This window comes from Staurois parvus, unplaced genomic scaffold, assembly GCF_062004578.1.
Source record: "Staurois parvus isolate SC_StPar_1 unplaced genomic scaffold, SC_StPar_1.0 ptg002822l, whole genome shotgun sequence".
Lineage (NCBI taxonomy): Eukaryota > Metazoa > Chordata > Amphibia > Anura > Ranidae > Staurois > Staurois parvus.
The window spans coordinates 109,912-136,882 of NW_028320618.1; the positions used below are offsets into that span (position 1 = coordinate 109,912).

The 26,971-nt window shown below is 47.5% G+C and overlaps 1 protein-coding gene across 1 annotated transcript in view; it reads left to right on the forward strand.

The window, feature by feature from the left end:
- Positions 1-26,068, forward strand: part of LOC149429078 (cullin-9-like) — a 77,239-nt gene extending 51,171 nt beyond the window's left edge. Inside the window, exons 11-26 of the mRNA XM_089666757.1 lie at positions 227-450; positions 1,155-1,392; positions 7,701-7,806; positions 8,309-8,536; positions 8,765-8,855; positions 17,807-17,978; positions 18,065-18,170; positions 18,436-18,531; positions 18,625-18,800; positions 20,381-20,514; positions 20,597-20,782; positions 21,222-21,328; positions 21,414-21,596; positions 23,201-23,358; positions 24,025-24,244; positions 25,847-26,068. Of these exons, the coding sequence (XP_089522883.1) occupies positions 227-450; positions 1,155-1,392; positions 7,701-7,806; positions 8,309-8,536; positions 8,765-8,855; positions 17,807-17,978; positions 18,065-18,170; positions 18,436-18,531; positions 18,625-18,800; positions 20,381-20,514; positions 20,597-20,782; positions 21,222-21,328; positions 21,414-21,596; positions 23,201-23,358; positions 24,025-24,244; positions 25,847-26,068 (2,647 nt within the window). The remainder of the gene's footprint in view (positions 1-226; positions 451-1,154; positions 1,393-7,700; positions 7,807-8,308; positions 8,537-8,764; positions 8,856-17,806; positions 17,979-18,064; positions 18,171-18,435; positions 18,532-18,624; positions 18,801-20,380; positions 20,515-20,596; positions 20,783-21,221; positions 21,329-21,413; positions 21,597-23,200; positions 23,359-24,024; positions 24,245-25,846) is intronic.
- Positions 26,069-26,971: the final 903 nt, after the last annotated feature.

A 26,971-nucleotide genomic window follows, 5' to 3' on the forward strand; every position in this document is an offset into this window, starting at 1 on the left:
GGCACTGGTCTCAGTGTGACCCTTCCTCTGTGCGGCACTGGTCTCATTGTGACCCTTCCTCTGTCCAGTGTACACTTTCTGTGTTAGTAGGATCCCTCCTCTGTTCTGTGTACTTCACCTGTATCCATTATTGCCCTTTCCTTGTTCTTTGTACTCCCGTTTCAGTATGACCCTTTATTTCTTTGTACAGATGGTTATGACCTCCCCTCTGTCTATTGTCTGGCAGGTGTTTCTCTTCTGTGCTCAATGGTTTCCTGGTCATCCGGATGCTTATGGAGAACCATAAGGGTTTGTCTGAGCAGCTGTCCAGTTTGGAGTTGTCCGCCGTCCTCCAGAGCTTCTCCGATGACACCAGCAATTCCATGTATGGGAGGCTGGACCTCTTAATGCAGAAACAGCTGACTGACCTCCTGACCAACACAAAGGAGAAAATGCGTGCTGATAGCAAAGGTGAGACCTGGCTGTGGGCATATTTGGTCTGTCGATGATGTACAATGCTTATGAAGAGATGGGAGTTTTCAATGATAGCACTTTGGCCCTCCTTTTTTTTTTTCTGCTGTGTCGCATCTCTAGTAGAGGGCGCTCAGGGGCGGGCCGCCTGTGGCAGAGGGGGGCGCTCAGGGGCGGGCCGCCTGTGGCAGAGGGGGGCTCTCAGGGGCGGGCCGCCTGTGGCAGAGGGGGGCTCTCAGGGGCGGGCCGCCTGTGGCAGAGGGGGGCTCTCAGGGGCGGGCCGCCTGTGGCAGAGGGGGGCTCTCAGGGGCGGGCCGCCTGTGGCAGAGGGGGGCTCTCAGGGGCGGGCCGCCTGTGGCAGAGGGGGGCTCTCAGGGGCGGGCCGCCTGTGGCAGAGGGGGGCTCTCAGGGGCGGGCCGCCTGTGGCAGAGGGGGGCTCTCAGGGGCGGGCCGCCTGTGGCAGAGGGGGGCTCTCAGGGGCGGGCCGCCTGTGGCAGAGGGGGGCTCTCAGGGGCGGGCCGCCTGTGGCAGAGGGGGGCTCTCAGGGGCGGGCCGCCTGTGGCAGAGGGGGGCTCTCAGGGGCGGGCCGCCTGTGGCAGAGGGGGGCTCTCAGGGGCGGGCCGCCTGTGGCAGAGGGGGGCTCTCAGGGGCGGGCCGCCTGTAGCAGAGGGGCGCTCAGCGGTTTGTGCCTTTTTCTCTTGCAGAGTCTGTTCCACCAGTGGCTGTCAAGGAAATGGATCTCTCAGCTTTGCTGAGTGGTCTGAAAGACATTCGGATGTGTCGTGAAATACTCCCCTCTCTGGAACGATGTGTTTGTGATGACGTCCCCTCACTACGTTGTGATGTTACACAACTTCTAACCAACCACAACTTCTTCCTACAGCTCCTCTCCTGTCTGGAGCAGCTGAGGGGTGAAAAACGTCTGCTGCTTTGTGTGTACAGGTAAGAGCAATGCACAGGTAAGAACTTTGTGTTACAGATAAATGAATGCAGGTGACAGCTCTCTGTGATGGTTCTGCACTGATTGAACACGTGTGGTGGCTGCGTGTACAGGTGAGAGTGCTAATTGTACAGGTGTGGTGGTGAGCACTGATTGTACTGGTTTGTGGGCTGTGTGTACTGCTGGGGGCACTGATTGTACGGGTGGTGAGGGCTGTGTGTACTGCTGGGGGCACTGATTGTACGGGTGGTGAGGGCTGTGTGTACTGCTGGGGGCACTGATTGTACGGGTGGTGAGGGCTGTGTGTACTGCTGGGGGCACTGATTGTACGGGTGGTGAGGGCTGTGTGTACTGCTGGGGGCGCTGATTGTACGGATGGTGAGGGCTGTGTGTACTGCTGGGGGCACTGATTGTACGGATGGTGAGGGCACTGATTGTACGGGTGGTGAGGGCTGTGTGTACTGCTGGGGGCACTGATTGTACGGATGGTGAGGGCTGTGTGTACTGCTGGGGGCACTGATTGTACGGGTGGTGAGGGCTGTGTTTACTGCTGGGGGCACTGATTGTACGGATGGTGAAGGCTGTGTGTACTGCTGGGGGCACTGATTGTACGGATGGTGAGGGCTGTGTGTACTGCTGGGGGCACTGATTGTACGGGTGGTGAGGGCTGTGTTTACTGCTGGGGGCACTGATTGTACGGGTGGTGAGGGCTGTGTGTACTGCTGAGGGCACTGATTGTACGGGTGGTGAGGGCTGTGTGTACTGCTGGGGGCACTGATTGTACGGGTGGTGAGGGCTGTGTGTACTGCTGGGGGCACTGATTATACGGGTGGTGAGGGCTGTGTGTACTGCTGAGGGCACTGATTGTACGGATGGTGAGGGCTGTGTGTACTGCTGGGGGCACTGATTGTACGGGTGGTGAGGGCTGTGTGTACTGCTGGGGGCACTGATTGTACGGGTGGTGAGGGCTGTGTGTACTGCTGGGGGCACTGATTGTACGGGTGGTGAGGGCTGTGTGTACTGCTGGGGGCACTGATTGTACGGGTGGTGAGGGCTGTGTGTACTGCTGGGGGCACTGATTATACGGGTGGTGAGGGCTGTGTGTACTGCTGGGGGCACTGATTGTACGGATGGTGAGGGCTGTGTGTACTGCTGGGGGCACTGATTGTACGGATGGTGAGGGCTGTGTGTACTGCCGGGGGGCACTGATTGTACGGATGGCGAGGGCTGTGTGTACTGCTGGGGGCACTGATTGTACGGGTGGCGAGGGCTGTGTGTACAGCTGAGGGCACTGATTGTACGGATGGCGAGGGCTGTGTGTACTGCTGGGGGCACTGATTGTACGGGTGGTGAGGGCTGTGTGTACTGCTGGGGGCACTGATTGTACGGATGGTGAGGGCTGTGTGTACTGCTGGGGGCACTGATTGTACGGGTGGCGAGGGCTGTGTGTACAGCTGAGGGCACTGATTGTACGGATGGCGAGGGCTGTGTGTACTGCTGGGGGCACTGATTGTACGGATGGTGAGGGCTGTGTGTACTGCTGGGGGCACTGATTGTACCGATGTGTTGTTGTGAACAGCACCACTTCCGGGGAAATCCTAGTGGCATCCTCTAGTGCTGGATGGCAACCTCATCTGGGCAGAATAAAGCTGTCATGACAGATTTCTTTTTTTACAATAGTCCATTTTTTTTTATATATATATTGGACTAAAACATTGGTTAATAGATTGCATTTGTGTGTATTATTACCTTTAGTGTATTTTACTGAAAAATATGCATTTGGTAAACTAATAATTTGTGACATAAATAATTGAAACAACTATTTTATTCAACAGGGTCTTTGCTTTCAGAAAATACATAATGTTTTAACTAATCTTATTAATTTGTATTTAACAAGTGTGGCAAAAAAAATGAGAGAACCTCACTGACATGAAAGGTGTGGGCTGAAAATCAAAAAAACACGACGTGATCTCAAACCAGCAGGAGGAAAAGTTAAACAAGAAACTGTTGTTTAACCAAAAGAATAGTGGTGGACTCCGAGTAGAAGTAGGAAGTCAATCAGTTATAAGGCTAGGTTCACATCTGTGCGGGTGGTGCCGCTGCGGATCCGCACAAAAATCTGTGCAGCCACACCACCCGCACAGAGTAATGCGGACCCGAGGGAGGGTGCCATTAGTTCTAATGGCACGCCGCCCGCACTGGAAAAGCCAACCGTACTGAGAACCGAGGTTCCCTTGCGCACTGCATTTTCAGAAGAAGTTCAGGGACTTCTTCCCTGCTTGTCACGGGGCACGGGAGTCCATTCAACCTGATTGACATACACGCAAGGAGTCTCATACATGAGCATGCGTGTCTCCTTCTGCCTCAGCCTGAGTGGAGGTCTGTTTAGTTTAAAGTAGTTGTTACCTCATATGCATCATTTCTCAAACACATGAACCATTTCATAGTTTATTTAATAAAAATCCAACGCGCTGTCCTGTCCTAGCTCTCTGAAAATCTGAAATTGCAGGTACTAATTGCTCATTAGGTCTAGGGCAGGGATCTCCAAACTTTTCAAACAAAGGGCCAGTTTACTGTCCTTCAGACTTTCAGGAGGCCAGATTGTGGCCAGCAGGGGTAGAAAATGTCCTTGACCCAGCATCAATGAGAATAAACATTACCGTAGGGTTGGTGGTCAGTAGGAGGAGTAATGCCCCATCATTTATAAATGTGAAATACGGTACCCAATAGATTTACTAAACTGTCCCAATATTCATAAAAAACTTTCACCCTTGAAAGTGTAAGTTATCATATAGCAATATGAATGAGTCCCCACCTTATAGAATCCCCGCCCTATAATTAGTGGCAAACAAATCCTAGGAAATAAATCTCCAAAAATTACAAATACAAAAATAAATGAATAAAATTAAATTAAATAAATGAGATAAAATAAAAAAATTCAAGTCCTTTTCACAAATCTAATGGAATTAATACCCAGTGTCATTAAAGTCCAAAATTATAGATAAACAAAGCAATGTCCAGACTCCAACTTGATAGTCCTTTCAAGATGTTGAGCCCTTCCTCTGGCTCCCAAGAAGTTGGAGAATGCCTCAAAGAAAAACAAAAAAAGAAACTTTATGACCAAGTCCCGGATGTGACGAAACGCGTCAAAGGAGTGACGTCAGACGTACAGCAGGAACCGGAAGTGGTACGGCGGCCATCTTAGAGTTTGGAAACCGCAGAGAAATCCACCTGGAAGCTGCCTGGAATCTTTATGAGATCTGGGCAAGGCTCATGTGGTACCATGATGGGAAGGTAATACAAGTGGAAAGCTTCAGGAGTAGAGGAGAGGAGAAGAAGCGTTTCTGATGATACCTTCTATTGCTTTACAAGCTGTTTTATCTTATGATTTCTGGTAAGGGTATATTTGCTGATTTCAGTGGAGGTGACACATCACTGGAGTTGTTTTTGGCACAGAGTGAAGCGTATCACTGATTTTGCACAGTGTTGGTTTATTTCACAAAATTTTTTTCTTTTTTGCACACTTTTTTTGCACTAAATAGAGTGATATGGAATATTGATATATACCAGGTATTGAGGTAATACACTATTGTGAGTTTGTTTTTCTTTGAGGCATTCTCCAACTTCTTGGGAGCCAGAGGAAGGGCTCAACATCTTGAAAGGACTATCAAGTTGGAGTCTGGACATTGCTTTGTTTATCTATAATTTTGGACTTTAATGACACTGGGTATTAATTCCATTATATTTGTGAAGAGGACTTTATTTACTTCATTTTTTTATTTCATCTCATTTATTTTATTTAATTTTATTCATTTATTTTTGTATTTGTAATTTTTGGAGATTTATTTCCTAGGATTTGTTTGCCACTAATTATAGGGCGGGGATTCTATAAGGTGGGGACTCATTCATTATGCCCCATCATTGGTATTAACGGCATACATAGTGCCCCATCATTGGTATCAGTTGAAGACCTAGTGCCCCATTGTTGCAGCGAGTGGGAGGAAGACTGCCCCATTGTTGCAGCCAGTGGGAGGAAGACTGCCCCATTGTTGCAGCCAGTGGGAGGAAGACTGCCCCATTGTTGCAGCCAGTGGGAGGAAGACTGCCCCATTGTTGCAGCCAGTGGGAGGAAGACTGCCCCATTGTTGCAGCCAGTGGGAGGAAGACTGCCCCATTGTTGCAGCCAGTGGGAGGAAGACTGCCCCATTGTTGCAGCCAGTGGGAGGAAGACTGCCCCATTGTTGCAGCCAGTGGGAGGAAGACTGCCCCATTGTTGCAGCCAGTGGGAGGAATAGTGCCCCATCATTTGTTTCTGTGACAGGAATTATGCCCCAATGTTGATGGAGGAACAGTCCCCAAGGGTCGGATAAAGACAAGCAAAGGGCCGCATCTGGTCCTCGGGCCACAGTTTGGAGACCACTGGTCTAGGGCAGGGGTAGGCAAACTGCTGCTCTCCAGCTGTTGCAGGACTACAAGTCCCATCATGCCTCTGCAAGTCATAGCTGTAACTGTCAGTTTTGTAATGTTGCAATGTCTCATGGGAAATGTAGTTCCACAACAGCTAGGTTGCCTACCCCTGGCCTAGGGAATGGAAGAAGAGGTTAATTTCACTTGCCCGTTTGCTTGCTATGGCTGCCTCGAGCTCTTTTCTCCTCCACCCTAAAGCTCCATTCTGTGTTTGGAGCCACAGCATCATCACATACAACGCAGGGACATTAACCCCGTATTTTACATTTTAAGAGGCTGGAATGCAAGCCAGTCACAGCGTACAGAGCCACTTGTGAGGAACTGGCCACAGAGCTTGAGGGAGCCTTCTGGAATGAGGAATAAGGTAAGTACACCTAATCCTCTGCCACTAGACTCAACCGCATTGAAAGGGTGGATTTTTACAATGATTGTGAACCTAATTTAAAAAAAATAAAATAACGAATATGTCATTCTTACCTGCTCTGTGTAATGGTTTTGCTCAGAGCAGCCCCGATGCTCCTCTTCCCGGGTCCCCCGACAGCACTCCTGGCTCCTCCTCTTCTTGGTGTGCCACCATAGGAGGCCGCTTCCTATTGTGGCACACCTGCAGGCTTTACCTCAAGCTACTCTCTGTGCGACCATTGACACGCACAGCACGACTCGGCCCCACCCTTTCTCTTTGCTCACTGGCTGTGATTGACAGCAGCAGGAGCCAATGGCTCCTGTTGCTGCCTGTCTGTCCAGTGAGGGGGAAGAGAACCACTGTTCTTGTGCACAGCACTGGATCGAGATCAGGCTCAGGTAAGTATATAAGTAAAACCTTCTTGCTTTACAATCACTTTGACAAGTGATTGTCAGAATTAGATGGAGGTTTCTCATCCTAACCTCCCTGGCGGTATTCCCGAGTGTAGCTCGGGGTTAATTATCAGTGCCAAAAGTGGTAACCCCGAGCTACACTCGGGATTACCCAGCAGCATTGCTCAGGGATTCCCAGTTTCACTTATCTTGTCCTGCGCTCCCGCGATGTCCCTCCTGCAGTGTCCCCGGCAATGTCCTCCGGCCGATTCCGGCATCTGTCTTCTGGGTTCCGTTCCCTGCGACGTCGGGATGTACGGGGGCAGGAACTGCCGGGAAATTTAAAAATGTTAAAAAGTGACATTCACTAAATACACTAAAATCACAGAGTATAACATTCCTGTATCAAACCATTTCACATACATTGTGTCCCGAGTGCTTTGTCCGGCGCCCTGCCTGCATTTTTACTGTTCTTTCTGCCTGGAAACTGAGAAACGTCCATGGTGTCCAAAAAGCATCCCTTTAGGTCAGACGCGGTTTTAGACCGGCTAGAGAACAGCGATAGTAAATCAGAACCACTTGCAGAATTGAGTGATAATGATTCGTGGGGGAAATTCCTTATCAGACACTGAAAACTATTTATTTTTCGACTGAACTCAGCGATGTGAGAACTTGGCGCTCTATTTCACATTTCAGTGTTTTTCGTTTTGATTATATTATTGAATTTTATTATTATATTAATATTTTTAATGATTATTTGTTATATTATTTATGATTTTGTGTTTCAAGTTTTATCATACTCGGAATGTTTACTAGACTCTTGTTCGGACAGATTTCAGTGAGTTATTCCTAAGAATTACAGGCCTACAATAAAAAAACAACATATTTCCATGCAGAAAAAGTACCGCTTTGAGCACAGAAATACTGACATAATCAGACCGCAAGGGAGGTTAAACAAGTGGTATTTGCTGGAAAAATGCAGTTTGAAAGTGAGCAGCCATTTGGCTTGCAGGAATTTTGGGATTTTCATAAAATTGTCTTTTCTCAGGATTCTTAACAAGTCCCTGGATTTCTATCACGAGGATACGCTTCCTTGGCACAAGAGTATTGAGCCTTGTCTGGCCTCCCTGGGGAGCACCAGCAGTGATGTGGAGGTGAGGATTGGGACATGTAAGGCACAGGAGGCATATGCAGAGGCCAGGTGACAGGCTTCATTCACACCAGCGATTAGGGCCGGTGCAAATGTTAGCGGCAGTTCCTGCTGAGGCTCTCAGCGGTTGGGTGCTGCCACCGGTGTCGCTCTTTATAAAGACAGGTCGCCGGTGGCTGCAGCTGTTCGCAGCTCTCTGCACAGCCAGCAGGGACCTGCGGTGACTACTGCTGGGGACACACAAAGTGCATCCAGCAGAGATCACTGCAGGTAATCACTGGCTGTGCTGAGGGCCACGAATAGCTATGGCCTCTGGTCAGCTGTAATTCTAATGAACCGGGCTGATGGCCACACCTAGCTGCTGAGAGCCGCAGCAGGAATCTCTGACTACTATTCGCAGCGGCCCTAAATGCCGGTGTGACTGTAGCATAAGGATAGTTTTTCTTTTTTGGAGAGTCATTCTACGGTTGTTCCATCGTTCCATTATTTCTTTTTGATCGGTTTAGGTGATCCAGGAAGTGGTCAGCTTTTTGTTCCGTCTGGCCTCTACTAACAAGGACTGTGCAGTTGTTATGTGCCGGCTGAGTGCCAAAGACATGCTGAGCAAAGTGATGGAGAAGCACAGCACAGGCCTTATTCAGGCACCAGAGCTGAGAGACCTTTTGAGCGACTGCGAGAAATACTCCAGCCTTTATCAGAAGATGGCCAACAGCATTCTTGCTGGTTGCATCCAGGTGAGCCTACGACCTGCTTACTGTGCTGCTGCTCTTTGCTTGACTGTATGGATGGAGGGGATGTTCCTGTCAGTGCATGGTATGTTGTATACGGGGGGGGGTGTGGAGCAAGACTGTAATCTGTGTAATCAGCCTACCCAATGACTGTATCTGTGCTGCCTAAGTGTATGATACAGTGTCTTTCCATTGTGGTTTGTGGTGTATACTGGTTGTCCTTGTCCCCCTCAGATGGTTCTGACACAGATCGAAGAGCACAGACGAATCCAGCAACAGGTCAACATCCCATTCTTTGAGGTCTTTCTGAGAAACCTTTGTCAAGGTGAGTGTGTTTAGTATCCTGAGATTCTTCCCCACTATGCAACGCTGAATTCAAACTTGTGGAACAAAATCAGTGTCCTCTTGACACCAGGCCATGCATCTGTCCAGTTGGATGTTTCATTAGAAAAAAATAATGTGAACAAGGAATTCACAAGAAAAAGCGGTTACATAAAGGACAATGCCATACTCAAATTAATGATCAAAATATATATATAGAAGTGCAGCGCTAAAAAAAAACCACAGTAAATATATTATGTGGAACAGTCAAGTGCTATATATATATATATATATATATATATATATATATATATATATATATATATATATAATGAGAGAGAGAGAGAGACAGTTGTGTTCAAAATACTAGCAGTCAGACATCACTAACCGGATCAATCACTGTTTTTGGTAGAAATGATATTTCTACATGGCAAATAATTTCCTAGCAGGTGTAGTAGAGTCATAGAAATCCAACAGTCATGACATGCATGCTGCTGATTCTGTGTCATTGAATCACTCATTGAAAGGGGCGTGTTCAAAATAATAGCAGTGTGGAGTTCTATTAGTGAGGTCATTCATTCTTTGAAAAACAGGTGGCAATTATTGCCCTTATTTAAGGAAGGAAGGCAGCAAATGTTGTCCATGCTGGTTACAGTGCATTTCTCTCTGAAATTCTGAGGAAAATGGGTCATTCCAGACATTGTTCAGAAGAACAGCGTACCTTGATTAAAAAGTTGATTGGAGAGGGGAAAACATATAAAGAAGTGCAGAAAATGATCGGCTGCTCCGCTAAAATGATCGCAAATGCTTTAAAATGGAAACCAAAACCTGAAAGACGTGGAAGAAAGCGAAAAACTACCATTGGAATGGATAGAAGAATAGCCAAAATGGCGCGGACTCAGCCAACAATCAGCTCCAGGAAGATGAAAGAAGGTGTGACGTTCCCTGTGAGGACTGTTACAATTAGAAGACGCCGATGTGAAGCCAAGCTATCTGCAAGAAGTCCCCGCAAAGTCCCACTGTTGGAAAAAAGACGTGCTGAAGAGGTTACAATCTGCCAAAGAGCACATTGACTGGCCTAAAGAGAAATGGCGCAACATTTTGTGGACTGATGGAAGTAAGATTGTTCTTTTTGGGTCTAGTGGGCGGAGACAGTTTGTCAGACGACCCCCAAACACTGAATTCAAGCCACAGTACACTGAAGACAGTGAAGCATGGTGGTGCAAGCATCATGATATGGGGATGTTTCTCATACTACGGTGTTGGGCCTATTTATCGCATACCAGGGATCATGGATCAGTTTGAATCCATCAGAATACTTGAAGAGGTCATGCTGCCTTATGCTGAAGAGGAAATGCCCTTGAAATGGGTGTTCCAACAAGACAACGACCCCAAACACACCAGTAAACGTGCAACATCTTGGTTCCAGACCAACAAGATGGACGTTATGGAGTGGCCAGCCCAATCCCCTGATCTTAATCCAATAGAAAACTTGTGGGGTGACATCAGAAATGCCGTTTCTGAGGCAAAACCAAGAAATAGAGAAGAACTGTGGAATGTGGTCCAATCATCCTGGGCTGGAATACCTGATCACAGGGGCCAGAAGTTGGGTGACTCCATGCAACACAGATGTACAGCAGTTCTCAGAAACAGTGCGACTACAACCAAATATTCATGAAGTCATTCAAAGGAAAGCAAAATCTTCAAACATTTCTCAGTTTATATAGTGAATGTTTGAGTTTGTAAAGAAGAATACAAACACTGCTGTTTTTTTGAACCGTCTAATATTCACTTTTCTTCCATTTTTTTAGAGGAACAACACAAATTTGATGTATTTTTTCTTCATGTTTTGATTTGGAATAGAATGTGTCGTGTTCCCAATGCATTTGTGTGGATGGAGATAAAAGCTATTAGAAGGATTTTCAGCTTTATTCACTTTTTTCAACACACTGCTATTATTTTGAACACAACTATATATATATATATATGTGTGTGTGTATGTATATATGTTTATATATATACAGTGGGGCAAAAAAGTATTTAGTCACCACCAATTGTGCAAGTTCTCCCACTTACAAAGATGAGAGAGGCCTGTAATTGGCATCATAGGGAGACCTCAACTATGAGAGACAAAATGAGAAAACAAATCCAGACAATCACATTGGCTGATTTGGAAAGAATTTATTTGCAAATTATGGTGGAAAATAAGTATTTGGTCAATATGAAAAGTTCATCTCAATACTTTGTTATATATCCTTTGTTGGCAATGACAGAGGTCAGACGTTTCCTGTAAGTCTTCACAAGGTTGGCACACACTGTTGCTGGTATGTTGGCCCATCCTCCATGCAGATCTCCTCTAGAGCAGTGATGTTTTGGGGCTGTCGCTGGGCAACACAGACTTTCAACTCCCTCCAAAGGTTTTCTATGCGGTTGAGATCTGGAGACTGGCTAGGCCACTCCAGGACCTTGAAATGCTCCTTACGAAGCCACTCCTTCGTTGCCCGGGTGGTATGTTTGGGATCATTGTCATGTTGGAAGACCCAGCCACGTTTCATCTTCAATGCCCTTGCTGATGGAAGGAGGTTTGCACTCAAAATCTCACAATACATGGCCCCATTCATTCTGTCCTGTACATGAATCAGTCGTCCTGGTCCCTTTGCAGAGAAACCGCCCCAAAGCATGATGTTGCCACCCCCATGCTTCACAGTAGGTATGGTGTTCTTTGAATGCAACTCAGCATTCTCTCTCCTCCAAACATGACGAGTTATGTTTCTACCAAACAGTTCTATTTTGGTTTCATCTGACCATATGACATTCTCCCAATCCTCTTCTGGATCATCCAAATGCTCTCTAGCAAACTTCAGACGGGCCGGACATGTACTGGCTTAAGCAGGGGGACACGTCTGGCACTGCAGGATCTGAGTCCCTGGCGGCGTAGTGTGTTACTGATAGTAGCCTTTGTTACGTTGGTCCCAGCTCTCTGCAGGTCATTCACTAGGTCCCCCCGTGTGGTCCTGGGATTTTTGCTCACCGTTCTTGTGATCATTTTGACCCCACGGGGTGAGATCTTGCGTGGAGCCCCAGATCGAGGGAGATTATCAGTGGTCTTGTATGTCTTCCATTTTCTAATTATTGCTCCCACAGTTGATTTGTTCACACCAAGCTGCTTGCCTATTGCAGATTCAGTCTTCCCAGCCTGGTGCAGGTCTACAATTTTGTTTCTGGTGTCCGTCGACAGCTCTTTGGTCTTCACCATAGTGGAGTTTGGAGTGACTGTTTGAGGTTGTGGACAGGTGTCTTATACTGATAACAAGTTCAAACAGGTGCCATTGATACAGGTAATGAGTGCAGGACAGAGGAGCCTCTTAAAGAAGAAGGTACAGGTCTGTGAGAGCCAGAAATCTTGCTTGTTTGTAGGTGACCAAATACTTATTTTCCACCATAATTTGCAAGTAAATTCTTTCCAAATCAGCCAATGTGATTGTCTGGATTTGTTTTTCTCATTTTGTCTCTCATAGTTGAGGTCTACCTATGATGCCAATTACAGGCCTCTCTCATCTTTGTAAGTGGGAGAACTTGCACAATTGTGTGTGTGTGTGTCTTTTTCCCGGGCCTTAGGAAGATTCATATATATATATTTATTTATTTCAGCTACTTATATAGCGCCGTCAATCTACACAGCACTTTACATATATATTGTACATTCACATCAGTCCCCGCCCCCGAGGGGCGTACAATCTAAGGTCCCTAACTTACATTCATACATACACATACTAGGGACAATTTTAGACAGGATCCAATTAACCTACCAGCATGTCTTTGGCGTGTGGGAGGAAACCGGAGTACCCGGAGGAAACCCACGCAGGCACAGGGAGAACATGCAAACTCCAGGCAGGTGGTGCCATGGCTGGTATTCGAACCAACGACCCTAGTACTGCCAGGCGGAAGTGCTAACCATTTAGCCACTGTGCTGCCTATATATTTTATATATTTATTTATTTTTTTAATGATATATGAGCAGTTCTCCCTGGCTCCAAGTGTCACATTGAACTCTTAAAAGAGAAGTGCAGGATTACAAAAAAACAAGCATCCATATTCACGTATGTGGATGCAACATTGGTCCGATGCTACAGCTGTCTCATACTGGCTTTAGGACAGAGAACCAAGCGACCACATGATTGTTGATCGCTCAGTTCTCTGTCCTCATTGAGCAGAGAGCTGTGAATGTCAGTCATTGGCTCTCTGCTCCGACCCTCCAGCGCTCACTGGAGTAACTGGCTGTGCAGGAGACAGGAGCGGCTGGCCCAGGCTTTCAGGAGTACGCTGAGATCCTTCAAGAGCCTGGAACGGCTCTGTGACATCAGCTGACATCGCGCTTTCTGTTGGCTGAATCTGGGTCACGGGAGTGCAGAAATAAGTGGTAGATGCTTTGTTGGATGCTAGTATTGTCTTCTATAACTTGATCTATTGACAGTTACAAGAGCTTTCTTAGGTTGGATTAGAGGTTAGCATTAATTAAAGATTTAGGCGTTCGGTGAGAGATTAGAGGTTAGCAGGAGGTAAGGGGTTAGATTTAGGAGTTAGGTGGGGATTAGTGGCAAGCATTAGGAAAGATTTACATTTAGGAGTAGGGAATAGAGGTTAGCCGGAGGTAAGGGGTTAGGTGGGGAATTAGCGGTTAGCAGGATGTAAATAGTTAGATTTACTAATTGGATGGGGATTAGAGGTGAACAGAATGTAAAGGGTTTGATTTACAAGTTATTTGGGGATCATAGGTTAGCAAGGGTTGGTTTAAGGTGTGAAGGGTTAGTTTTAGAAATTGGGTGAAATTAGAGGTTAGCAAGAGGTGTAAAGAGTTAGATTTAGGAGTTGTATGAGGTTAGAGGTTAGCAGAAAGTGAAAGGTGAGATTCAGGCGTTGGGTTGGAGGATTGTTGGATTTTGATGGGGATTAGAGGTTATCAGAAGGCATTTGAGGTAATCACGAGTTAAAGCGGAGCTCCACCCAAAAGGGGACGTTCCGATTTAAAGACTGCTCCCCATTAAGGATTGGCACCTTTGGGGGGCGGGAGTGGGTACCCGAATTTGACAGGTACCTGCTTCCATTTCCGGTCCGATTGCCTAGGTGATGGGAAACGTGAGGGTGTCCTCCCTGTAGTCTTTTGGGACACGGGACAGGTCCCAGAAGACTACAGGACCATTCATGAAGCGCAGCGCTACACGTGCATACGCAGTGTGTACCCGGCTGTGAAGCCGCAAGCTGTCACAGCCGGGTGCCCACACTGAAGATGCTGGCCTCCTGGAATCCAGGACGGCCGGTGAAACGGGCTGCGGGGGACACACCACGGGACTGAGGGACAGGTAAGTGGCTATTTTTTAAAAGTCAGCAGCTACAGTTTTTGGAGCTGCTGACTTTTATTTTTTGACAGGTAAGTGGAACTCCGCTTTAAGTGAGGATTAGAGGTTAGCATTATGTAAAGAGTTAGATTTAGCAGTTACAGCGCCTTGAAAAAGTATTCATACCCCTTGAAATTTCCACATTTTGTCATGTTAAAACCAGAAACGTAAATGTATTTTATTGGGATTTTATGTGATAGATCAACACAAAGTGGCACATAATTGTGAAGTGAAAGGAAAATGATCAATGGTTTTCAAAATTTTTTACATGACAAAATGTGAAAAATTTCAAGGGGTATGAATACTTTATCAAGGCGCTGTATGTGAGGGTTAGAGGTTAGCAGAAGGGAAAGGGTTAGATCTAGGGGTTATGTGGGAAATTACAGAGAAGCAGGAGCCTAAAAGGTTACATGTAGGTGTTGGGTGAGGATGAGAGGCTAGCAGAAGGTAAAAGGTGAGATTTAGAAGTTAAGTTGGGGATTAGAGGTTAGGTGGTGAAAAGGGTGAGATGTAGGCCCCATGTACACGGGACACTTCTGAACGATGGAAACTGACTGCTGGAAAATGTAGGTCAAAAAAGTCTGTTTAGCCGCGTTTGCATAACGTGTTTATGCGCGTTTGCACTTAGAAGCATTTTTTAAAGCACAGGAGAACCTCCCAAATCCCCGGAATGCACTGAAAAGTGGTAAATTATTAACTATTTCAGACTGTTTCAGAGAAATACAGAGAGTAGAAGCAGAGACAGCAGTATGTGTTGAGATTAGCTTAGGTGTGAGTTGCTCATTAACATTTCTTTTGTTTCCAAGGGAGGGAAAGGTGTCTGTTGGGGGGAGTCATTAAGGCCACCTGGCAGGGGGTCTTCATGAGGAATCTGAGGTGTGAATGGTCATTAACATATCTTTTGTTTCCAAGGGTGGCAGAGGTCTGAGGTGTGAATGGTCATTAACATATCTTTTGTTTCCAAGGGTGGGAGAGGTCTGAGGTGTGAATGCTCATTAACATATCTTTTGTTTACAAGGGTGGGAGAGGTCTGAGGTGTGAATGCTCATTAACATATCTTTTGTTTACAAGGGTGGGAGAGGTCTGAGGTGTGAATGGTCCTTACAATGTGTGACAAGCTTGGTAGGAACATCCTGTGTTCAGTGTTTTGTCCATTTGAGTAGCTTGAAAACGCTTTGCATGCATTTTTCATGATGAAAAAAGGCTCTGGACAGCATCAGGAACTGGAAGAGTTAGAAAAAATAATTCAAACGCTTTTACAAGCATTTTGCATTTTAAATGCTGATAAAATTGACTGCTGAACGCAAGTTTTCTGCGTTCAAAAAAACGACTGTAAACGACGATGTGTACATGGACACATTGGAAAACATTAGAGAGAGTTCAGGGGCTGCTGAAAAAAAACGCTGAAACGTGAGTTTACCAGCTGCAGTGCACATGAGCCCTTAGAAGTTAGGTAGGGGATTAGAAGTTGGGATCACGTAAAATGTTGGAGCCAGTAAATGTTAAAGCCCATCTTAGGCTGGCCATACATTATACAATTTTCTTGCACATTTTTCCTTTAGATTTATCAATACCATATAATATGAGGTCAAACCTAAACACTTTTAATTTGTATACAGTCAGGCAGGCCTTTGCACTACATAGTTGAAGGTAAATCTAAAGGAAATTGTATAATGTATGGCCAGCTTAAGCACCTGGAATGTTCCAACACCTATTGTGGGGCATTGGTGTTTTTTTTTTTTTTTTTTGTCTGTATTATTATTATACAGGATTTATATAGCTATATGTAGACTGTATAGCGAGCGCTACTGCAAAAAAAGCTTTTTCAAATGATGTATATAAGCCGCTAGAACACCAAAAAGGTAACCAACAAACCCTTCCAAAGAACTATACAAATAATAAAGGTGCAGCACTAGGAGTAAGAGTAATATCATGCAAATATCAACAGGAAAAGAGAACAGAAATTAAGAAATATACAATGTGCAAATTGGTTATCAAGAGCACATTGGGTAATATAAAATTATTGGTCAAAAATCAATATAGTGTCCAAATCACAAGAAATGTGGATATAGGAATCTTGCAGGGTCCCGTCTATCGGTGAAGATAAGTGATCCAAAGGTGAAGATAGATAAATAAGTGGAATGCGCACTCACCAGAAGTGCGTTTAAAATACGCATGAAAGAAGTTTCCTCTATCAACAGATACATCTAGGTCATCTGCATTCTGGTCAGGTTGCACTCGCAAACATCCTTTGGTCATCCGTTATGACAGGGCTCCAGGGTTCATCAGACAATCGCACACATCCGGGGTCCCCCTTTAAGATAGGCACTGCGGAGGGTGGCACTCATAAACAGAGCCCAATAAGGGACATCAAAAAAAGGGTCAGCCTTCTTCCTATTGCATCGTGTGTAGTGGCGAGCCAGAGCCTGCACCTGTTGTGGACTGATCTGGATTGTTTGCCTGGGCGGTATACCTTTGTTCTTTGGATGCTGACCAGATTGTGCCGCTGGTGGAAAGCTATAGATTTCATGTCCCTTATTGGGCTCTGTTTATGAGCGCCACCCTCCGCAGTACCTATCATAAAGGGGGACCCCGGATGTGTGCGATTGTCTGATGAACCCTGGAGCTCTGTCATAACGGATGACCAAAGGATGTTTGCGAGTGCAGCCTGACCAGAACGCAGATGACCTAGATGTATCTGTTGATAGAGGAAACTTCTTTCATGCGTATTTTAAATGCACTTCTGGTGAGTGCGCATTCCACTTATTTATCTTCACCTTTGGATCACTTATCTTCACCGATAGACAGGACCCTGCAAGATTCCTATATCCACATTTCTTGTGATGTGGACACAATATTGATTTTTGACCAATAATTTTATATTACCCAATGTGCTCTTGATAACCAATTTGCACATTGTATATTTCTTAATTTCTGTTCTCTTTTCCTGTTGATATTTGTATGATATTACTCTTACTCCTAGCGCTGCACCTTTATTATTTGTATAGTATTTATATAGCGCCAACAGTTTGCTCAGCGCTTTACAATATAACGGGAGACAATCAGGGGCGGACTGATAACTCATGGGGCCCCCGGGCAATAGGGGATCATGGGGCCCGTGTCCTTGCCCAAACTCAAAAAAGCCTATGAAAAAGCTACCAGGGGCATCTCATGGGGCCCCCTACCGACCCCCGGCCTTTGGGCAGTGCCCGAGTCTCCAAATGGTCAGTCCGCCCCTGGAGACAATACAGCAACAATACAGTTCAATACAAGAGGGATAGGAGGGCCCTGATCCTCGGAGCTTACAATCTATTGAATAAATTGACTGTTTGCTATAATACAACTTATAGGTAAAGTGTATCAGTTGGAAATCCACTGTTCAAGCAGGCATGTTGTGTGTACATGCCACAGTGAAGTAGCTCATGATGAATTATTTGGTTTCTTTCTCTCCCATCATGGAATGTGTGTTACTAAAGGTGTCAAGTAAAAGCAGAGTAGGTGACATTAAAACTGATCAATCCATTTACTGGATCAGTGACTTGTCCTCTTCTGTGTGTAGGGTCTAGTGTGGAAGTCAAGGAGGACAAGTGTTGGGAGAGGATGGAAGTCTCTTCCAATCCTCACCGTGCCATCAAGCTGACAGATGGAAACCCCAAAACTTACTGGGAGTCGAGCGGAAGCACTGGAACTCATTACATCAACATCTACATGCACCGAGGAGTGGCGGTCCGGTGAGTGTGAATCAGGAAGGTATTTTCTCTATTTTAGAGACTTTTTTTGCATCCCAGGATGCTGAATGGGTTTGTGGTCCCTGCAGGCAGCTGACGATGGTTGTGGCTAATGAAGATTCTAGTTATATGCCAGCCCGGGTGGTGGTGATGGGAGGAGAGAACCCAACGACCGTCAACACCGAGCTGAACGCGGTAAGTGATACATCCAGGCCCTCTGAAAGTCAAAGGACAAAAGCCTTAGAAAAGTTTTCAGGCGTAGCCAAGGTTCAAGGGACTCTTGAGCCCAGCTCCCAGCCAAGAGACCAGCGAAAACTGGATATCTAGGATGTTGAAGATTTTGCATGGGGATGTCCCTCCATTTTAGAAACATCTGATCTTCCAGGTTTGGTACGATCTTTACTAAGATAGCAGAATCTGCATCATCTGTGATAATTATTACTGTGTTATTTGTAACCAGATGAACATCGCCAGCACAGCCGGACGTGTACTTCTCCTGGAAAATATTACCCGTTTCTGGCCAGTCATTCAGGTCAAGATAAAGCGATGTCAGCAGGTAAAGCATGTGCAGGGTGGGACCGGTGGCAGTAAAGTGAGTGTGCCAGCGAGCGTACAATTTCTAATGCCTAGCTTCTCTTTACGTGTGCAGGGTGGTATTGACACGCGTGTGCGGGGCCTCGAGATCCTGGGGCCCAAGCCAACTTTCTGGCCCGTGTTTAAAGAACAACTTTGTAGAAGAACCTTCTTATTCTACACCAGCAGAGCACATAGCTGGGGGCAGGAGATCCGTGACAAGAAAGAGAACCTGCTTCAGCTCTTCAGCCGGTGAGCCATGCCTCCTTTATCCTACATACCCACCAACTGGATATACACTTGTAGGCTATATGCTATTACTGGCAGGGGACTCACCCGCAATTGATATACTGTCTGTAATTCTAGAGACCCTCACACCCCAATATACTGTCTGCAATACTAGAGACCCCAATGCCTGGATATTCTGGGCAGCGCAGTTGGTAAATGGTTAGCACTTCCGCCTGGCAGCACTAGGGTCATTGGCTCGAATCCCAGTCATGGCACCACCTGCCTGGAGTTTGCATGTTCTCCCTGTGCCTGCGTGGGTTTCCTCCAGGTACTCCGGTTTCCTCCCACACTCCAAAGACATGCTGGTAGGTGAATTGGCTCCTGTCTAAATTGTCCCTAGTATGTGTATGTATGAATGTAAGTTAGGGACCTTAGATTGTACACCCCTTGAGGGTTAGGGACTGTGTGTATGTAGTACTGCATCAATTGATGTCGCTATATAAGTACCTGTAATAAATACAGCTTGTAAAACTATAGACCCCCGCCCACCCCAGATAAACTGTTTGTTATACCAAAGACCCCCAGATCTATGATCAGTGATACTAGTGGCCCAAACAGATTTTTTTTTTTTTTGTACTCTTCAGAACATCCTTTTTTAGATTTCTATTGAGGGATGCAAGAGGTCGCCTGTTTGGTTATACTGCCGTTTTACAGGAGAATTAAACATTGGCAACCAAAAAAAAAATTGGTAGGCCACCCCAGGATAACATTTCCTTTTCATAGCATGCCTCAGTTTGTACAAAGCAAGCCCAAGATCAAACACAGAGAACTGGGACCTATGTCTCCTAAATGGACTCCAAAAAGAAAGAAAGAAAGAGAAAAAAAAAAGTTTTAAGGGGAGTTTAAAATTCCTTTTTTTTTTTTTTTTTTTTCGCTAAGAATGATGCCAAGGGTCCCTGTAAAGGTCAGTCTGTGCCTTGTCCTACCATTTTCTAAAGAGACACTCCCCATCAAAGATCAAGCAAGTTAGGTGCTTCTTGGATACAGAATTTGCCTCCCAGGACCTTAACCGGAGTTCTCTGTGTATCTCTATGAACAACAGATCCATATGGGACACAAGCTTAGATATTTTTTAGCAAGTTATCGTGACTGAACCATAAGGTTCCAGACATCTGCTCCACACAATCGCTATCAGGAAAGGGTCCACCCTGATGGTGAAGAGATCTTTTTTGAGGCATATTGTTGAGGTTTTGCACTCATGATGGTCTCTGTGTTGGGATTATTGAGGTTTTGCACTCATGATGGTCTCTGTGTTGGGATTGTTGAGGTTTTGCACTCATAATGGTCTCTGTGTTGGGATTATTGAGGTTTTGCACTCATGATGGTATCTCTGTTGGGATTGTTGAGGTTTTGCACTCATGATGGGATCTGTGTTGGGATTGTTGAGGTTTTGCACTCATAATGGTCTCTGTGTTGGGATTGTTGAGGTTTTGCACTCATGATGGGATCTGTGTTGGGATTATTGAGGTTTTGCACTCATGATGGTATCTCTGTTGGGATTATTGAGGTTTTGCACTCATGATGGTCTCTGTCTTTTGTTGTAGGCTAAACCGGGCATTGTCACTTGAGCAGGAGTTTGCAGACCGTTTTCTTCCGGATGACGAGGCAGCTCAGGCTCTGGGCCGAACATGCTGGGAGGCATTGATCTCTCCCCTGGTGCAGAATATTACCACCCCAGGTACAGGGAATACTGGGAAAGTCATCCTGTGTTTGATATCTCCAGGACTGGTGATGGCATGGCACATTTTTCTCTGTTGCAGATTCTGGAGGCGTGAGTCCCCTTGGGTGGCTGCTCACACATTACTTAGAGAACAGTCAAGTATCCCGGCGACCCAAGTCACGATTGTCGGTCTTCAATTCCCGAGTGCGGAGATTGACCCATCTTCTGGTCCATGTGGACACCAACCCACCTGACACCACTGTACTGAAACCACCCAGTAAAACTAGTGAGTTACCGCATAGTGTGCTACCTGCCATGTTCAGATGTCCTTCCGAGACCCAGCCAGACTCCATGGGGGAGACTTACGAAAACTAAAGTATGCTAAATTTGATGCAGCTCTGCATAGAAACCAATCAGCTTCCAGGTTTTATACTCAAAGCCTATTTGAACAAGCTGAAATTTGAAGCTGATTGGTTACTGTGCACAGCTGCAACAGATTCTGCATGCTCCAGTTTTAGGAAATCTCCCCCCATGTCTTCTTGACTGCAGATGGAGCCAACCCGACAGCCGCCATTTACAGGTTTCTGGACCTTTGGTTCCCGTGTCTGTACTGGGAACGTTGTTATGATATATGTGGGGTCTGGTGGGGTGGGCGGTTTCTCCATGTAAAAGAAGAGAAGCTCAGACAGCAGACCTGTACTCGCTAACCTTGTCGCCTCCTACAGATGACAAGAACCGCAGCGCCACCAGTGAACCAGTGAGCACCTCCAATGGTGGGATTGGAAGTATAGCCGAGATGGCTCAGTGCTGGCAGGGCGTGGTTCAGCAGCAGGTAAGTGGCTCTCAGTAGGTGCAGTGCTTTTGGGAAAAGGGGGAGGATCTGTGAGGGTCCAGATGTAATTTTGTTTGTCTGCTAGGTGCAACGATTTCTGGAGATATCATGGAATGACGTGGATCTGGTACCTCGTTTCTGTTCCATGTACATGGCTCTCAGACGAGCCATGGAGGAGATGTTTGGTCAGCAAACGAGGTTTTTACTCGCTTTACAACACGGATTCTGCCAAGGCCTGTTACAGCTTTCATACCTGACCGCATTACATGTGAGTATTTCATAGTCCCCATCCCCACCCCCCTCCCTATGTTTGTATAGCACCCCCCTCTATCTGCACAGAGGCATTGGAGATGGGGGGCGGCAGAAAACTCTACTATAGTAGAGCTGCCCAGTGCCTGTATATGGTACGGTTCCCCCACCTGGATGTGTTGCTGCTTCCCACAGTATGTGTATATGGTGCAGCTTCCCTCTGTCTGCATTTGGTACAGCTCCCCTTCTGTATAAATGGTACAGCGCCTCCCTGTGTCTGTATATGGCACACTTTTGTGTGCGCTCGTGTGCCCCATAGAGCTCCCCATCCGTGTGTGTGTGTGTGTACATGTTCCTCCCCATACACACACGGATGGGGAGGAACGTGTACACACATCCGTGTGTGCACGTTCCTCCCCATCCGTGTGTGCACGTTCCTCCCCATCCGTGTGTGCACGTTCCTCCCCATCCGTGTGTGCACGTTCCTCCCCATCCGTGTGTGCACGTTCCTCCCCATCCGTGTGTGCACGTTCCTCCCCACCCGTGTGTGCGTGCGCACGGTCCTCCCCACCCGTGTGTGCGCGCGCACGGTCCTCCCCACCCGTGTGTGCGCGCGCACGGTCCTCCCCACCCGTGTGTGCGCGCGCACGGTCCTCCCCACCCGTGTGTGCGCGCGCACGGTCCTCCCCACCCGTGTGTGCGCGCGCACGGTCCTCCCCACCCGTGTGTGCGCGCGCACGGTCCTCCCCACCCGTGTGTGCGCGCGCACGGTCCTCCCCACCCGTGTGTGCGCGCGCACGGTCCTCCCCACCCGTGTGTGTGTGTGTGTGTACACGGTCCTCCCCACCCGTGTGTGTGTGTGTACACGGTCCTCCCCACCCGTGTGTGTGTGTGTACACGGTCCTCCCCACCCGTGTGTGTGTGTGTACACGGTCCTCCCCACCCGTGTGTGTGTGTGTACACGGTCCTCCCCACCCGTGTGTGTGTGTGTACACGGTCCTCCCCACCCGTGTGTGTGTGTGTACACGGTCCTCCCCACCCGTGTGTGTGTGTGTACACGGTCCTCCCCACCCGTGTGTGTGTGTGTACACGGTCCTCCCCACCCGTGTGTGTGTGTGTACACGGTCCTCCCCACCCGTGTGTGTGTGTGTACACGGTCCTCCCCACCCGTGTGTGTGTGTGTACACGGTCCTCCCCACCCGTGTGTGTGTGTGTACACGGTCCTCCCCACCCGTGTGTGTGTGTGTACACGGTCCTCCCCACCCGTGTGTGTGTGTGTGTACACGGTCCTCCCCACCCGTGTGTGTGTGTGTGTACACGGTCCTCCCCACCCGTGTGTGTGTGTGTACACGGTCCTCCCCACCCGTGTGTGTGTGTGTACACGGTCCTCCCCACCCGTGTGTGTGTGTACACGGTCCTCCCCACCCGTGTGTGTGTGTACACGGTCCTCCCCATCCGTGTGTGTGTGTACACGGTCCTCCCCATCCGTGTGTGTGTGTGTGTGTGTGTGTACACGGTCCTCCCCATCCCGGTGTGTGTACACGGTCCTCCCCATCCCGGTGTGTATTGTACAGCACCACTTGCCTCTGTATAGTTGGTTACACATTGATGTATTTCTCTCAGGTGACGGAGCAGTTTGCTCGGTACATCGATCAAAGGATAATTGCTATGCGTTCGGATTCTTCAAATTTCCAGTCAATGGAGCAGCTGCAACAGTTCCTGGAATGTGTTCTTTTCCTGTCAGATCTCGAACTGTCCAATTCCTTTGAACATTTTTACAGGTCAGTCAAAACATGACGTGCCTCAAACATTATTTAGGGAATGAATAATCTGTATGTATGGAGGAGGTGCGATCGTTGAGGTGTATAGGGAAGGCATGACTGGGGGTGTATAGGGAAGGCATGACTGGGGGTGTATAGGGAAGGCATGACTGGGGATGTATAGGGAAGGCATGACTGGGGGTGTATAGGGAAGGCATGAATGGGGGTGTATAGGAACGGCATGAATGGGGGTGTATAGGAACGGCATGACTGGGGTTGTATAGGGAAGGCACGATGGGGGGTGTATAGGGAAGGCACGACCGGGGGGTGTATAGGGAAGGCACGACCGGGGGATGTATAGGGAAGGCACGACCGGGGGATGTATAGGGAAGGCACGACCGGGGGATGTATAGGGAAGGCACGACCGGGGGATGTATAGGGAAGGCACGACCGGGGGATGTATAGGGAAGGCACGACCGGGGGATGTATAGGGAAGGCACGACCGGGGGATGTATAGGGAAGGCACGACCGGGGGGGTGTATAGGGAAGGCACGACCGGGGGGGTGTATAGGGAAGGCATGACTGGGGGGTGTGTATATGCAGAGGATGGGGTTTAGTTTGAGGCTATATAGATGGGAATTTGCTAGCGTTATAGCTTTGTCTTCTGTTTCCCATCATGCATTGCAGGCATTATCTGGCTGACCGTCTGCTCACACTTGGACCGTGCTGGCTGGAGCATTCTGTGGTGGATCACATTGGCGTTTGTTTCCCAAACCGGTATCCTCAACAAATGTTGAAAAACCTGCAGGAGGCAAAAGGTCTTCAGAGAGAAGAACATCTCTATCGGCTGCAGCATCTGGACAATGGAGTCCTATCGGAGGAGGAGGACGAGGAGGAAGAGGGGATGGTGAGAGGGGAATGGATGAGGTGGAAGTGTATTCTAGTGGATGAGGAGGGATAGTGAGAGGGGAATGGATGAGGTGGAAGTGTATTGTGGTGGATGAGGAGGGATAGTGAGAGGGGAATGGATGAGGTGGAAGTGTATTGTGGTGGATGAGGAGGGATAGTGAGAGGGGAATGGATGAGGTGGAAGTGTATTGTGGTGGATGAGGAGGGATAGTGAGAGGGGAATGGATGAGGTGGAAGTGTATTGTGGTGGATGAGGAGGGAATGGATGAGGTGGAAGTGTATTGTGGTGGATGAGGAGGGATAGTGAGAGGGGAATGGATGAGGTGGAAGTGTATTGTGGTGGATGAGGAGGGAATGGATGAGGTGGAAGTGTATTGTGGTGGATGAGGAGGGATAGTGAGAGGGGAATGGATGAGGTGGAAGTGTATTGTGGTGGATGAGGAGGGAATGGATGAGGTGGAAGTGTATTGTGGTGGATGAGGAGGGATAGTGAGAGGGGAATGGATGAGGTGGAAGTGTATTGTGGTGGATGAGGAGGGAATGGATGAGGTGGAAGTGTATTGTGGTGGATGAGGAGGGATAGTGAGAGGGGAATGAATGAGGTGGAAGTGTATTCTAGTGGATGAGGAGGGATAGTGAGAGGGGAATGAATGGGGGTAGCAGTGTATTCTGGAGGAGGAGGGATGTGGTTGAGTTACTAAAACTGGAGAATGCATAATTTGGTGCAGCTGTGCATAGAAACCGATCCGCTTCCTTTTTTTTTTTCTTTTCTTTTTTTCTTTTATAATTTAATTTAACGAGGAGGGATTTAATTGAACAAGCTGAAGTTAGAAGCTGATTGGCTACCTTGTAAAGCTTCACCAGATTTTGCACTCTACAGTTTTAATAAATCAACCCCATTGAGTCTACTTTTTTAAGGCAATTATAGCCAAGAAACAAATATTTTGAGAGAGGTCAGCGTTAGCAGCACTCCTATTTCTCTCTGGACATGCAGCATTGAAAGTGGTTGTAAACTTCAGACATGAAATATGAACAAGGCATATCCCTCTATAGTATGTACTTGTCTCAATCCAGAGCACAAAGTGTCGTTTCTGTCTGCTGCCTCCTTCCTCTGCTATCATTATGAGTCACTTCCGATGAGTTTTCCTGACACCAAGAGAAAAATGGTGACGTGGGAGAGCTCAGTGAGGAGCGATCTGAGAGCTGATTGGAGGGAAGAAAGAGACCCCCTCCACACAGCTCACAGTCTGTGATTGTCAGCCTCAGCTCTGTTTCTGTGAGCTGTGTGGAGGGGGGTGTCTCTTTTCCCTCCAATCAGCTCTCAGAGCTCTCCTCACTGAGCTCTGCAGAGTGTAATTTCAGCTCTCCGCCTACTTTTTTCTGAACTCTCAAACAATCTTTATAAATTTAGCACTTTTGAATGGATGTAGAGGCATCTTCACTGGGTATGTGTAAGGGTTAACCACTTCAAGGAATGTAGTAATATAAGTGGTAGATGTCTTGTAGGTAGAGGTAAGTTGATCAGGACTCTGGTGTCTATTGTGTCTTCCTGTGGAGCGCTCTCTGCACCTCGCACTAATGATCTGGTTTGTGTTTACAGGAGATGGAAGAAAGCTTCGAGCCCCAGGGTTATACTGGGCAAGATGAAGTGCAGATCTCTGTTCTCTCCCCGCGTTGTTGGTCTATATCTGCTCTTTGTTACATGATGGATCCCTCCAGAAATTTCCCACAATCCCTCAGCAATCGTCTGCTTCAATTCACTGACTTCTATATGAAGAGTAAGACTCCAGATATCATTCTCTACTCCTGTCATTGTTCATAATCAGGGGCGGACTGACCATTCGAGCACCCGGGCAGTGCCCGAGGGCCCGGGGTCAGTAGGGGGCCCCATGAGATGCCCCTAGCACCTTTCATTGGCTTTTTCATAGGCTTTTTTGGGTGTGGGTGAGGACACAAGGGCCCCATGATCCCCTATTGCTGGGGGGCCCCATGAGTTGTCAGTCCGCCCCTGACCATAATAGACCGTGATTTCCCAGGACTAATATTCAGCATTGTTGGAGCCTTATTGATTCTGCATCTGATCTGATTCTCCCTTTTATTGCGCAGTATTTTTAGTATTTTTATGTGTCGATAGAATTAATCACCAGAACTGATAACAAGTTTGATCTGATGGGAAGAAAAAGATGATCACAGTCTTGCTTGTTATGACATCAGTTGATGTTTTCTATATGTTATCATACAACACGCATCACTAAATGGCGATCCGTGTCCGGACCCGATCACTGTCCCACTCGGATCGCAGTCGTCGCGCAACACGCATCACTAAATGGCGATCCGTGTCCGGACCCGATCACTGTCCCACTCGGATCGCAGTCGTCGCGCAACACGCATCACTAAATGGCGATCCGTGTCCGGACCCGATCACTGTCCCACTCGGATCGCAGTCGTCGCGCAACACGCATCACTAAATGGCGATCCGTGTCCGGACCCGATCACTGTCGCACTCGGATCGCAGTCGTCGCGCAACACGCATCACTAAATGGCGATCCGTGTCCGGACCCGATCACTGTCCCACTCGGATCGCAGTCGTCGCGCCATTTGGGTACCTGTTGTTCTCTCAGCCGTCACCGCTGTCATCTTTGCAGATCCGACAGTGGGAGGCAGGACAGTTCTGGAGGAAGGGTGGGAGCTGGTCCAGATAAACAAGCTGGTGATTGGTTGCTGT